This window comes from Anomaloglossus baeobatrachus, chromosome 3 (assembly GCF_048569485.1).
Source record: "Anomaloglossus baeobatrachus isolate aAnoBae1 chromosome 3, aAnoBae1.hap1, whole genome shotgun sequence".
NCBI lineage: Eukaryota > Metazoa > Chordata > Amphibia > Anura > Aromobatidae > Anomaloglossus > Anomaloglossus baeobatrachus.
This window is the reverse complement of record NC_134355.1, coordinates 429,900,480-429,916,204: the sequence shown is the minus strand read 5'-3', so window position 1 is coordinate 429,916,204 and position 15,725 is coordinate 429,900,480. Positions and strand designations below refer to the sequence as shown.

General features: G+C 46.4%; 1 protein-coding gene across 1 annotated transcript in view; it reads right to left on the bottom strand.

Annotated features, from left to right (window-relative positions):
* Positions 1-15,725, bottom strand: part of PSMD1 (proteasome 26S subunit, non-ATPase 1) — a 201,458-nt gene that overhangs the window by 24,649 nt on the left and 161,084 nt on the right. The window contains exons 17-18 of the mRNA XM_075340393.1: positions 6,455-6,569; positions 6,259-6,375 (exon numbers count right to left, since the gene is read on the bottom strand). Coding sequence (XP_075196508.1) covers positions 6,259-6,375; positions 6,455-6,569 — 232 coding nt within the window. The remainder of the gene's footprint in view (positions 1-6,258; positions 6,376-6,454; positions 6,570-15,725) is intronic.

Below are 15,725 nucleotides of genomic sequence, written 5' to 3'. Positions count from 1 at the left end.
GGGCCACGCCTCCGGTGAACCCTGCTGGACCGTGACCCGGTACAGCCGTCCTTGGTCCCAGACCACTCGCTCCGGGTCCGAGTCCGAGGGAGGCTGTGCCGCCTGCTCCTTTAGAGCTTTCAGGCTGTCGTCCGCTTCTAACGCTGCCTGAAACCCGTGACTAGATGTGGCCAGAATCGACGAGACTGTCACATCTTCGGTCAGTACCCCGGGACCTGTGTCCTGGCCTCCGCCTGACTCGGCTGCCACTTGGTCAGAAGGGGAAGAGCCATCGGACCTCCGGGAGGCCCCTTGGGTTCCAGCACTCCCACTGCGGGTGACAGCGGCCACAGCCGCTGCGACCGTGGGTCGTGCCTGCTCCTCCTCCGTTCCTGACCAAGTCGCTGATTCAGGCAGACCTACCTGGCTCCCTGACACCCCGGTTGTGGGGGAACCCTGCACCGAGATCTTACCTGGGAGCACTTCCGCTCCGGGACCGGCCCCAATCTCACCTGCCTGTTCCCCCCCTGCAGCAACAGAACCCCGCTGTGAAATCTCTGGGGACCCCACATTTGCTGTGGTAGCCCCCACCCCACACACTGGTCCTCCCCCTGCAGCACCCTGCTCTCTGCTTATCCCTGCAGAGGGCAACAGATCCCAGCTCACAGGCTGATTACTTGTAGAGGCATTGTCACACCTTTCTCTGACCCCCTCCCCTGTCACAGCTGCAGCTGTGTGTGTGTCTATGGTGTCTATGCAAGCAGAAATATCAGAGTTCACTCCCTCCTCCCTTACATCATTCATAGATAACACATTAACATTGTCCGGAGGCATGTCAGTACTGGCTGAAGGTTCAGCCCTTGGTTGGGGCCCAAACTGGGAGGTTATCTGCCCCAAATCTGTCCCAAGTAGCACGTTTGCGGGGATCCGATCAGTTACCCCCACCTCCCTCACCCCTCGCCCTGCGCCCCAGTCCAAATAAATGCCAGCAACAGGCAGCGCCGGGTCAATGCCTTCAATCCCGGAGACAGCGAGGGTTTTTCCAGGTACCAAGTCTTGGGGGGACACCATCTCAGGCCTCACCAGAGTCACCTCTGAGGCGCTGTCTCGCAGTCCTATGGTCACAGACCGGCCGACGGTGACAGGTTGGAAGCTGTCCAGGGACCTACCACCACCCTCACCCACACAATACACCTTGGGCGGCCCTTGGGACGGGGACGGAGCCGGGGCCTTGGGACGCTGAGGGCACATGGCCTTGAAGTGTCCAGGTTGGTTGCACTGGTGGCACCGTCTTGGTTCTGCCACGGGCCTGGAGAGGGGAATTGAGGGGGACACCCCCTGCGGTCTAGGGGCAGGTGGGGCAGTCGCAGAATTCATCTTACCCCCTCTCCAGGTGCTGCTGGTGGCTGCTCTCCTGGCCTCAGGGGCCCGGTTGTTGGTGTAGTCATCGGCCAGGGCAGCTGTAGCCGTGGACCCCTTTGGCTTCTGGTCTCGGATGAACTGGCAGAGATCCTCAGGGCAGTTCCACAAGAGTTGCTCCGTGATGACCAAGTCCAGGATCTCTGGTCCGGTGGAAAGCTGCAGGCCTTGGGTCCAGTGGTCGGCAGCTCGGGCAAGGGCCCGCCGGTGGTCAGCCCAGGAGTCCTTTGGTCCCTTCTGCAGGGTCCGGAACTTCTTGCGGTAGGACTCCGGAGTGAGGTTGTACTGTTGGATCAGGGCCCGCTTGATGGTGTCGTAGCCCTGATCTGCCTCAGTAGGCAAGTCCCCAAGGATTTCCAGGGCCTTACCCCTTAAACGGGGGGTCAGGTATTTGGCCCACTGGTCCTTGTCCAGATGGTGCTGCAAGCAAGTCCGTTCAAAAGCAGTCAGGAAAGAGTCCAAGTCTCCATCCTTCTCCAGCACTGGGAAGTCCTCAACACGGACCTTTGGAAGTTTGGTGTCTTGAAGGTCACGGGTGGCTGATGAGGGCTGGAGCTGAGCTAGCTGCAGCTGGTGGTCACGCTCTGCCTGTTGCTGTCGCTCTTCACGTGCTGCCTGCCGCTCCGCAGCCTCACGCGCTGCTTGCCGCTCCGCAACCTCACGCGCTGCTTGCCGCTCCGCAACCTCACGCGCTGCTTGCCGCTCCGCAGCCTCAGCGTCACGCGCTGCCTGTCGCTCACGCTCGGCCATGAGTATCTCGTAGGTATCCCGGTCTCCAGCCATAAGCCTGGCCAAGGCAGCTTGAATGAGGGCCTCTGCACCTCTCAGGCCGGAGGGATTGGCAAGTGGTGATCTGCGGCACGCTGCAGAGCCAGGTGATTCACTGTCCATTTCAGAGCGGAGGACTGGCATCTGGCTCGTTGAGGACCGTTGGGCGAGCTCCTCCTCATTTTGTCCAGCAGTGCCAGGTTGTGCGATGTCCTCTTCAGAGCTGTTCTCTGGCGTCGGGCTCTTGGAGGGCTCGTGGACAACCTCCTCATCGTCTCTGGCCTGAGCATCGGCCATTCCTTTGGCTTTGCTCCTGGTGCTCTCAGCCATTCTTGCAGACTTTGGTCACTGACACAGAACTGCCACCTGATGCACCCACACACCTTACAGTATCTGCACTCTGACACTCTACTGTTGAGCTAGTCTGAAGACCCCAGCAGCCACAGCTGCTGCAGGCAGTCTTTAGTGTCTGGGAGTATGGGTCTCACACTCACACACACTATTATCTCGATCCCACCGCTGCCACCAATATGTCACGAACCACCGGGGGGGTCACTCAGAAATCCCCCGCGCTGGCTACCAGTACGTCACAATCGGGGGGTAACAAGTGGGGGTCAACCCTCCTTTATACCTCCCGACCGACAGACAGAGCACGTGACGCGCTCTCTAGCGCCCCTCTTATAGTCAGGCCAATTATGGAATTGCCCGACAATAAGCAAGGAGGCCGCTATACTACTTATGCCGATTATTGAAGGGTCCCCGGTGAGAGTAGGGTATATATTCCCCCGACCTCCGCGGGCGGAATATATAAAATCTCCCCGAATCTCACTGGCCTCCCCACAATAATCCTTGGCACAACTCGCTGCCACCAACCGATTTACGGTAACTATTAGCCGAACACACAGACGTGGGATTCAAGATCGAGATAACAGAACAACCCAAGATTAATTATATATTTTAATCGGCCGAAGCCACACTAGAAACTACAATATATACAATAGGAGATCTACAGAATAGACATAGGTCAGAGTACAGTTACAATCAAAGCATGGTTTACAAACAGGCATACACAGTTCCAGCAGTTACCTTGTGCGTCTGGCCACAGGGGGGCGCCGTGGACCAGGTTTCCAGGATCTCCCTCACAGGTCTTCCCTGACCAGACCACCGAGCAAAAGAACACTGGAAAATGGTCGAATTGGGGTTATCAACCTGGGCAAATCCAGGTCCCCTCCTACCTTAGTGACCTCAGAGGGAGCACTGCTCCACCCCTGGCTGGAGTTATGGACAATATCCACAACAGGGGATATGGGCCATAACTTTGCCTGGGAGCGTCGTAGGCGGACGCCAACGCTCTCATTGTGACAGTTATGAATTTAGCTACAGAACGAGAGGACTCATGACTTGTCTACTAGTTCCCCATTGGCTGATATCACGCCTGGGGTACTTCCCAAGCTCCCACTCCCATAAAAAAAAGGTGTGCCAGCATCCTCCGCATGTGGAAACACCATTTTTATGGTTGCCATTTTTTATCGGAAATATGGCTTGCGAGATATGAACCGTTTTTTACTGGAGTCGTTCTGTCTGGATACTTCCATAGCCTTATAATGAGATACAAACTCTTGTTACAGAGTCACGACAGGGAGGCATCCTGTCTCCACTGTTCCCAGGTCATCTAATCTCCATATCACAGGAGATGGCCATGGGATGTGTTGCTAGGATGTGACACCTTCCCAGATGTTGGACATTGAGAACAAGAAGGGAGGGGCACTGCCATGGAGTGATGAGAGTGATTATGACTGGAAATCATAATTCCTCTTCATATCCCAGGATTTTCCTCACACGCTCCGAGCAAGAAAACCATGAAAGAGTGGCATTCGCTATTATTGTTACCTGTATAAAGGGCTTTTGGCTGCGTCTGAAAAGCCAAACCAGGAACCTTTAGAAGTTATACTAGTTGTTCCCCATGCATTTGAAGATTAAGGGGTTTCCAGGAAGAGTCTGGAAACGGGAGGCTTGAGTCACAGTAAAGGTTTTACCCTGATCCAACTGTGGACACAGACTGTATTATCTCCTTCATAGACTGCACCGAATTAAAATAAACAGAGTTCTCCCAGATGGAACGCTCCGGAGAGAGCTGCATACCAAAGTGGGGAGACAATCTGTGTACAAGACCGAGCATGGGAAGGTAGGCGTACATACACCAGCTCAGGCTTACACGGGAAGACTGATGTAATGTTTACTAAGGTGGAAAATAAGAGGGTTCAGTGCCTGTGCTGCTGGGGTCTGAACGATATAGACCATCTACTTCACCTGATACGGATCATTGAGACCCACTAAATTCATTTGGATACTTTACTAGGGCTGTCTCTCCCTCATTGAGGGTGTCATAACACGCGCTATATCCAACATGCAGGGCAGCTCACCACACCTGCATTAATGGCATCCTGGGATCTTATTCCGAAACGCGTCAGTTGCTTTGATAATTTTAATGTTGTCTTATGCATGAATCAACAATAAAGAACTTATTGAAGGAGGACAGAGTCTTACAGACTTTCAGTTTGGAATCACACGCGCTATACACTTATATACGAAATCTTCCTCATCACTTGGAAAGTAGTTTATCCCGGTGCGAGTGCTTAAAAAAAAAAAAAAGAGGTCGATTTCATGATCTATTAAAATTTTATATATTATTATATATATATATATATATATATATATATATATATATATATATATATATATATATATATATATATATATATATATATATATATATATATATATATATATATATACACACACACACACACACACACACACACACATATATATATATATACATATAATACATATATATAATATACATATATTATATAATGACTGGGTCCTAGGATATGGGGGAATCCGCTTGCATTTTTCATCTTCCGGGCAGAAGTTTTTCTTAAAACTTTCGACTTGTCGATTCTGTGGGCAGTATAAAATGCTGGACTTCTGACAGTTTTTGAATGTTTTTATTATTTTCATGGAAAAAGCTGCCAGAAATCCTGCGAGCCCTGTTTACCTTACCCATGAAGAGTGACTGACAGCATTTTCTTCTTGAGTGTGTAAACTGCAGACTGATGTGAAAGTAGACTCTGCACTCAGAGGGACAATGAATTAACGATTTTAATGGCAATCAAAAATTAAATCTTTTGATGTTTCGGTGCTTAATTGTGGACCTTCATCAGAAAATGAGCCGATTGTTGGGTGGTCTGAAGTATCAGTGATGTCAGCACAGTGGTAAGGAGATGGCCGCTATTTCCATGTGACAGCCGTCGCTTTACCACTGTGCTGACATCACTGATACTTCAAACAACCCAACAATCAGCTTATTTTCTGATGAAGGTCCACAATTAAGGACCGAAACGTCAAAAGATTTTATTTTTGAGTGCCATTAATAATGGTTTATTCACTGTCCCTTTGAGTGCCAAGTTTGTTTTCACATCATTTTACACACTGGACCTTTACTCGAGCACCACACGCTATTGATTTAGCGGAGTAAAGTATATTTCTCTACCTTAGATTACAGATCAGGATGTGACCACTTGGAGCCCTGCTGTTCTTGAGAGGGGGAATCCAAAATGCCCCATCATGAAAGTGAGCCACCACTCCATGCAATGCCTTTCAGACTGGAGAATTGGCATTTCAGAAATGTATCGAGATCCGTGGGGATTATACCAATGCCGATCTACAAGTTATCACCTATCCTGTGGACAACAGCTCCCTCAAAGCTCAGTAAACCAGTAGTTTTTCCTATTCAGTGAGGACATATCTCTATGTGCAAGCTCATGGAGTGATACTGAATAAGTTAGTGGAAGGAGGTTTATATCAATAAACCACAAATCAGACTTTGTATTTTACAGCACCCACCTACATCTGAATCTTCTCAGAGTTTCTTCCTCGGTTACATAGAGCTTTGAACTTGAGAAGGAATAATGTGTTGTGTTTTAATTGTGTAAAAACGATGACTGGCAGCATGGTGAAAGGTAATCGTAAAAATGTATACGCATATAGAAGAATCACACAATATGGGGTCAGAAAACCCTCACTTACTTTTGGACAAGTTACTTCAGTCTGCTGGATCATGATCAGTGCAGAGGAGATGAGCGCACCCTGACGCACATAATTCACAGGGTCGTTAGTCATCGGTTCAAGGAGGTTAATGGCTTCCTGTAATAGATACATGGACTTTAGGTCATACCACATACAAGACCGGCCAAGGAGAACATAAGGAGGCATATTCTCTAACCTTATTTCCAGTGCCAGAACAGCAGATCCCAAGTGCCATTGCCGCTCCATAACGCACATGAGGATTGTAGCTCTCAGACAGCAGGGACACTACACTTGGGCATTGCTCTGGTGTTCTACAGAAAGAGGAAGAAGAGGTGAACAAACTCCAGTCCAACTCAGCAGAGAATACAATTTCAATAAAGGGGTTTCCCATAGGAAATGCATGTTCCACTCCAATCTTTTCTATACATAAAAGCAATCATACTTTATCATCAGAATATGTAAATTCATTCTGAGCATTTATCCTCACCCTGGAGGTTACACTGTGTTCTCAGCTCGCAGACAGTCTGATCTATACTGTCGGATCCTGCACAGACATACATAATTCCTTAATTCCTCCCGCAAACAAATCCCAGGAGTATTCTATCTCCTGATGTACGGAAGCCTCTGGAAAGCATGTCTCAATAGTGCAGGTTCAATGACTCCATTCACTGCGATCTGGTGGAAAGTCAGTCACTTTCCATAAGAACAAATGGACACAGTGCATCCTCACCCTGGGTAAAAACATTATGGGAGGAGGCAACACAAAGCAAGGGTAAGATATAGGGCATTAAGGCATTTTAAAAGGAACCCTGTCATACGAAAAAATCCTATTCACCTGCATATATGGGCAGGGCTGTGGAGTCGGAGCTCATTTTGGTGGAGTCGAAGACGGAATAAAATGCACCGACTCTCGACGCCTAAAATATATAATAAATTGGGGACAGCAGTGTAATGCAGTGTGCTGAATATTTTTCATAGGAATTTGGGAAACGTATGAAGTGTCCTATAAATGGCTGTTCTATTCCTGATCTAAGGCTACATTCACACACAGCGTTTTTTGAGGATACGTTTGTCAGCTGCAAAAGCAGATCAGCTTTTTAAAAAAAACGCATCACCTGAAAGGTTTTTGAGCTCATAAATAATGCTTTCAAGAGCAAAAGCAGATTAGAAAAACGCCACAATCTGCCATGCTCATTCTTTGAGAGGATCCTCACAAAGCGATGTGTCTGAATGTCCTATCTTGAAACCCATTGCCTTTGCTGGGATGCCGGAGTCACTGCATTTTACTGAATTATTTTGCCATCAATGTTCGATATGTTTGTAACAAGAAAGAAATTGTTAGTAAGACACTGGCAGTAAAAGATAGTAAAGCTCATCACAACAGCCAGTTTCTCCAGGCCTTAGTGGAAAAAGTTCTGCAAGATTACAAACTCAAAAAAGAACAGGTTCTTGCCATTGTAACGGACAATGCTTCAAACATAAGTACAATTAAACTGAGGAAGGAGAGTAATGAACAACATCTAGAAGAAAATTTAGGATTCAGTATCTTTGAGATGGAAGGCCACAGTGCTGTTCATGTAACTGAGGAACAAACAGATATTACAACAGATGAACAGCAAAATGATACTTTAGGATTAGATGATCTTGTTGAAGCTGCTTCAAAAAACTTTCATATTCATTACATACGCTGTGTTGTGCACACGCTGCAGCTGGCAATAAGATAGTCTGCAAGAGGGACCCCGATTTCACACATCTGGCTTTTTGCCGGTTTGGCGGATGCGGCGCACTCCAGTAAAGTGTATACAGTACAGTGGCAGCGCGTCAAACGCCGATCACATGCTGTCATGTGACCCGGAAGTTGCGGTGCTGCCACTGTACTGTATCTTACTGTACTGGTGTGCACCGCATCCGCCAAAACGGCGAAAAGCCGGATGTGTGAAACTGGGCGGACATGCTGGAAATCTGATTGGAAAAGTGAGGAAATTGGTTATTGCCGCCAGAACCCCTAAAATTGATTCCATCTTGAAGAGACGTGCTGGGAAAGGGGCAATTGTTGATCAAGCCACTCGGTGAGGCAGCACTTATTTAATGACTGAGCGATTGCTTGAACTAAAATCACTTCTTATAGATATGGCGAACCCTCAAGTAACATTAAATGAAGGTCAATGGACACAGGTGGCTGAATTGAAGGAATTGCTTAATCACCCATTTACCGTGACTAAAAAATTACAAGCTGAGGATTTAACTCCTGGCATTTTCATAAGGGAGTGAAAGAACTTGCTATTTTGCCTGTCCCAAAGAGGAGGTTTAATCACAGATGGGATTTCTGCTTCAATGAAACGGAGAGAGACACAGCTATTGGAAAATAAAATTCCTCTGGCAGCTGTTTATGTGGACCCAAGTCATCGTATACTGGTTGATGATCAACAGCTTACTACAGGAAAAGAAGCTTTGAGTGAGGTAGCAGTTAGGATGAGCGGCTACAGGACAGCCAGGCGGAAGAGGACTTGGGGCCTGACAGTGCTACTACTGCCATATCTTCATCCTCATCAGATAAGGAGTTTAACTTTGATAAGTATTTGGATAACATGGAGCAGCAAATTGTTGCCGCAAGGAAAAAGATTTCACTCTGTGTCCTATAGCAGCAGATTGACCAGATTTCAGTAACATTTTTCACTTGCGCTCAAAGAAATAGAAAAATTCAACCATTCATCAAAACTGACTGTGCATGAGGCAATTCCTTTATTCCCGGAAATTGTTAGTTAGAGATGTTGCCCATGTGGTTACGGCTTTGCCTCCAATCCAAGTTACTGTAGAGGTGTTGTTCTCTAGCCTTAAAATTAGGTCAGATTTGAGGTCATCTGCGAAGGAGGATTTGATGGAAGCATATTACAAATGTTATTTACTATGTTTTTGTTGAAAACTGTTTTTTGCCACTTACATAGTGTATTACATAGTGTTCTATATAACACTACAGTATATAATAAACTATGTAAGTGGCAAAAAACAGTTTTCAACAAAAACATACTAAATAATATTTAGTATAATGCTTATATTTAAGTGAAAAATGTATTGTAGTGCAAAGCGAACAGACATTTAATCATTTTTATGATACAATAATCAAGATATTTAGATAGAACATAAAATATATTTATTGGAATAAAACTTTAGAACACAAAAAAACTAATACATTGTATATATGTAATACACTATGTAATGTACAGTAGATTACATATATATCGTGTGTGTATATATATTATATATACATATACACACACACAAGATATATATGTAATCTACTGTATATTACATAGTGTATTACATATTTACTATTTATTACAGTTTTTGTGTTCTAAAGTTGTATTCCAATAAATATATATTTTATGTTCTATCTAAATATCTTGATTATTGTATCATAAAAATGATTAAATGTCTGATGTTCACATTGTACTACAATACTTTTTTCACTTCACTATAAGCAATATATGTGGGAGTCTGAGTCGGTGCAAGGGAAATTGAGGAGTCGGAGTCGAAGGTTTGGCTTACCGACTCCACAGCCTTGTATACGGGGACAAGATGCAAGTTAATAGCGTTTGGAACCTGGCTGGCGCCTGCATATTGAATCCCGATGCTGGGAGGAAATTAACTTTAATCCTCCCATCAGCGTTTGGATTTTACTTATGGGGCAGAGCTTGTTCAGTCCCCGCTCTGTGTATGGAGAGCGGCAGCTGTAACTGCGCACCCCCGCACTGACCGACAGCCGCTCTGCATTAGACATGGCTGTTTGTCAGAGCCTGGGGAGCTGTCGCTCGTGACACAGGGTGCTGACAAACCGCTCCGCCCCTGTAACTAAAACCCAAACGCTGATGGGAGGATTAAAGTTAATTTCCTCCCAGCATTGGGATTCAATATTCAGGTGCCAACCAGGTTCCAAATGCTATTAACCTGCAGATTATCCCCATATTGGCAGATTAACCCCATATCTGCAGGTTAACGTCGTTTTACCATATGTCAAGTTCCCTTTAAATACATTGCCCAACTACAGTTAAATAAAGTATAAGTATTCCTAAGCATTCTACCATAAAGGATATAATCATTATGGATGGAAAGAGCCTTAAAAAGGTTGTCTCACAAAATAAGTACTTTTTTTAATCAAACTTTTATGGAACACCACAGCAACATTTTACAACAGGATAGTTATTTTATATTTCTTACAAAAGATACACACGAATAATACCAATATTAAACGATCGATCTTCTCTTAATGCCAAGTAAGTTTTAAATCAATAGATCTTAGAATAATATTACGTTCCACAATTGGAGGTCTTAAAGGGAACCTGTCATCAGAAATTTAGCTTGAAACCTAAAAGTTTCCCCCTCTGCAGCTCCTGGGCTGCATTCTAGTAAGGTTTCTATACTTTTTGTGGCCCCCTTTAAACCAAATTAAATACTTTATAAACTTGTACCTTTTGCTATGTAAATTTTGTAAATCGTCCATGGGGGCGGGCTCTCTGCTGACCGTTGCTGTTCCTCCAGCACATTGACGCCGTCCCCCCCACGCTCCATTTCATCCATCAGGACGCCGCCCACTGCCCCCGAGGTGCCGCCCACGCCAGGATAGCTGGTGACGTGTGTCACAAGCACGAGATTATGGGCGGCGCTGTGATTGCATCGCAAATGCCGCCCATAATCTCGTGGACGCGCTTTCCCCTACTTCCTCCAGCGTTCTGCACAAGCGCTCGCCGGCCAAATGACCTGACGTCACCTCCTTCCCATCTTAGCCTGCAGCAGGGCAAGATGGGAAAGAGGTGACGTCGGGTCATCTGGCCAGCAAGCGCTTGCGCAGAATGCTGGAGGCAGTGGGGGAAAGTGAGGTCACGAGGTTATGGGCAGCACTTGCTGATGACACTCACAGCGCTGCCCATAACCTCGTGCCTGCGCAAAACGTCACCAGCGGTCACACATGCACACAGTGCACAGTCCCGCTACAGTCGCACAGCGCATGCGCGAGACCACGGGCGCCCAGGGGCGGCGTCCTGAGATATGAAATTTAGCGTTGGGGGGCGGCGTAAATCTGCTGGAGGAACAGCAACGGTCAGGAGAGAGCCCGCCCCCATGGACGATTTACAAAATTTACATAGCAAAAGGTACAAGTTTATAAAGTATTTAATTTGGTTTAAAAGGGGCCACAAAAAGTACAGGAACCTTCCTAGAATGCAGCCCAGCAGCTGCAGAGCGGGAAACTTTTAGGTTTAAAGCAAAATTTCTGATGACCGGTTCCCTTTAAAAAAAAAATGCTCCAATGTCAAGATAATGTTATAAATGTGTCCCTGCTCTGTACTGTGTAATGGCTGAATCTGACCGTACAGGGACATGGTCTGATCATACCACAGCTCCTGGTCAGGGGAGGAAGTAAGAAACAAGTATAAAGCTATTATGGCAAGAGATCACAGCTGATTCTCTCTGGGAGGTAAAACATTTCCATGCCTGATTTTAAACATCTTTTACCTCACAGAACACAATCTGCGATCCGATGCTGTCCTATCTGTATACTCTATTTTGCTTCCTCCCTGTTCCAGATGTGGTATGATGAGACCATGACCCTGTCCGGTCAGGCACAGCCATTACACAGTACATAGCAGGGACACATATACAAGATAATCTCAGCACAGGAAGATTTTATTTATTTATTTTTTTAGCACCTCTATTTGTAAATCTTACTATTATTCCAAGATCTATTGATTAACATGTTGGTTGAGGGACAACTCCTTTAAAGGGCAACTTCATTTTTGCTAAACTTTTGACGTCCGGTGTTTTGATTTGCAGCTTTTGGGTGCGGAGACCCCTGCATCAATTGCTAAAAGGCAGCTCACCTTCGACACTGAAGCTGACCTAGCTCAATAGAAAATCAGCACCTTGACCTTTACCAATCAAAACTTCTCTTGTGAATGTGCTATTAGGATATAGTGATCAAACTAATTTATAAAATAAACATATTACATATTCTTTAGTTTACTGCAGAATTAAGAGAATCTGTCGCCAGGTTTTTGCTCCTCTATCTGAGAGCAGCATAATTGTATAGACAGGGATCCTGATTCCAGCGATGTGTCACTTATTGAGCGGTTTGCTGTCATTTTGATAAAATCAATGTGTTCTCTGTTGCAGATCTAGCAGTTATAGAGCTCATGATTATTCTGGACTACCTGGTATCAGACCAAGTAGTCCTCTAATGATAACCTACTGCTGATTAATAGTGATTTTATAAAAACTACACTAAGCACACTAGTAAGCGAAACGCCGCTGGAATCAGGATCTCAGCCCCTATGTTATGCTGCTCTCAGATTAGGTGGCAAAAAACCTGGTGACAGATTGCCTTTAGGCTACATGCGCACGCTGCTTCTTTTTCGTGTTCACAAACTGCAGCCAAAACTGCACCTTGTCAGAGAGAGTCTGGAAATGTCACAAAAAATGTAGGTGCTTTTTTGGTGCGTTTTTGGCTGCAGTTTTGTCAACAATTGTTTCATGTATTTTTCAGTTCAAACAAGCCCATAAAGCTTGTTGAATTGAAAAGAAAAAAAATTAGAAATAAATAAATAATTAAAAAAAACTGGCGTGCGGTCCCCCCCCCCCCCCCCCCCAATTTTAATGCCAGCCAGATAAAGCCATACGGCTGAAGGCTGGTATTCTCAGGATGGGGAGCTCCACGTTATGGGGAGCCCCCCAGCCTAACAATATCAGTCAGCAGCCGCCCAGAATGGCCGCATCCATTAGATGCGGCTGTTCTGGGACTGTACCAGGCTCTTCCCGATTTGCCCTGGTGCGTTGGCAAATCGGGGTAATAAGGAGCTAATGGCAGCCCATAGCTGCCAATAAGTCATAGAATAATCATGTCAGACGTCTCCCCGAGACACCCTCCATGATTAATCTGTAAATTACAGTAAATAAACACACACACCCGAAAAATCCTTTATTAGAAATAAAAAACACAAAACATTCCCTCATTACCAATTTATTAACCCTGACAAAGCCCTCCATGTCCGGCGTAATCCAGGATGGTCCAGCGTCGCTTCCAGCTCTGCTGCATGTAGGTGACCGGAGAAGCAGCAGACACTGCCGCTCCTGTCACCTCCACACAGCAACTGAAGACAGCCGCGCGATCAGCTGAGCTGTCACTGAGGTTACCCGCGGCCACCGCTGAATCCAGCGGTGGCCGCGAGTAACCACAGTGACAGCTCAGCTGATCGCGCTACTGCGTGGAGCTGACAGGAGCGTGGAGGACGGGACTTTCAGCGGTGGTGGTGGCAGCGAGAGGGGTCCATCATATCCCCTGTGCGTGCACGCTGGGGACAGCAGTACATCGGGGAACACGTGGAGGACGGGACTATCAGCGGCGGCAGCGAGAGGGGGATGGACATTGGCAGCTGAAAACATTGATTTTTCCCTCTCGCTACCGCCGCCGCTGATAGTCCCGTCCTCAGCATGCACGCACAGGGGAGATGATGTGGAGGACGGGACTATCAGCAGCGGCGGCAGCGAGAGGGAAAAATCAATGTTTTCAGCTGCCAATGTCCATCCCCCTCTCGCTGCCGCCGCCGCTGATAGTCCCGTCCTCCACATCATCTCCCCTGTGCGTGCACGCTGGGGACAGTGGTACTTCGGGGAACACATGGAGGACGGGACTATCAGCGGCAGCGAGAGGGGGATGGACATTAGCAGCTGAAAACATTGATTTTTCCCTCTGGCTGCCGCCGCTGCTGATAGTCCCCGTCCTCCACATCATCTCCCCTGGGGACAGCGGTACTTCGGGGAACACATGGAGGACGGGACGGGACCACTTGCCTGACCTCACTTCCTGACAAATCACCTGCGTTTTTGGTACCAAAAACGCAGGTAAAAGGCAGGTAAAATGCACCACTTTTGATTAGCATGCATTTTTCCTGCGTTTTTGATGCCCTCATTGATTTCAATGGGTGACAAATGTTGACAAAAACGCAGGAAGAATGAACATGCTGCATTTTTTTTGTCACAAACTTTTGACAAAAAAAAACGCTGACAAATAAACTGCAATGTGCGCATGACAAATCTGACTTCTCATAGACTTTGCTGGGAAGTCAGATGTCAGAAAGTTCTGACAAACTGCAGCCAAAAAAGCAGCAAAAAAGCAGCAAAAAAAGCAGCGTGCGCATGTAGCCTTAAAGGGGTTGTCCACTGCTTGGACAACCCCTTCTCATTTGCCTCGTTCGCCACAGAAAAGTAAAAATAAATAAGCATACCTGCGCCTCCAGTGAGGCAGCGGTTCCAGCGATGTCTGAAGTCGCCTTCCCAGGGCCCACATGGCATTGTTAGGATATGGGAGCCCCGCGACCACTGTGCCCGGCTTCCTTCACTCTGCCATCAGACATTTGAGCAGGAAGTCAGCGCAGCACTCACAGACAATGGCCGCTGATTGATTGTGCGGCCCGAGTGTCACGGTCATGTGGACATCGCTGGAACAGTAGTTGCACCGGAGGAGAGTATAGGCTTATTTATTTTTAGGGGGGTGAACAAGGGGAATAAGTAGGAGTTGTCCAAGTAGTGGACACCCCCTTTAAGAAAAGGGCAGCTGAAGAGGATGACAATCTACAAATAAACTGCTTAACCAAAAGTCACAATCCATAGAATTTGCAGAATTAGACTAAAAAAAAAAAAAACACAACCCAAAACATTAGACAGCTATTAAAGACCTGTGATGAAGGAAGAAATGTTATCCAGTCTAAACAAAAAAATCTTGCTACAAGCGTGTTCATTCTGCACAACAGAATCCAGGATGTCGCTATTAATCTGGTTATCATATCATATATATATAAGGCAGCAGACCCTGCAGAGGCTACGACGCCGGCGTTGTTTATTATAACAATGTACGATCCAGCTGCTTCACACAGCAGCATTGTGCAAAAATGTAAACCATGCAAAGAGCGGCGACAGGCAAGTCATTTTCTGCGTATTTTCAATTACACTCCGCCACCCAATATGAAATGTGATACTGATGATGGCTCAGATATGGAAGGTAATGAAGAGCTGGTGTCCATAACTACACCATGTTACATTGTGCAATCAATAAAAGTTTCTGAAGGAAATCGGGGATCAACGCCGTGCTGATCACCATTCAATCCAAAGGATAATTTTCCAAGTCATTATTAGGAAGCATGAACAAGTCTACGCGTATCAGGGGTCTCTGCCGCCTTCCTCACGACAATGTTACATGGTCATTGTTACATTGTCCTGGGACTCATATGTGATAACAACTAGGGAATAACAAAATACATGCACATAGACTGTCCCTATAAAACTTAAATACTTTATTAAATCACTTAAAACCACACCGTGATTACTAAAAGTGCACAGGATAGATTGCTAGCCCTCAATAGCTGCACCTATCTGTGCACTGCCTTATAGCGGGGGTTGGCACCCTAAAAATGCGATGTGGC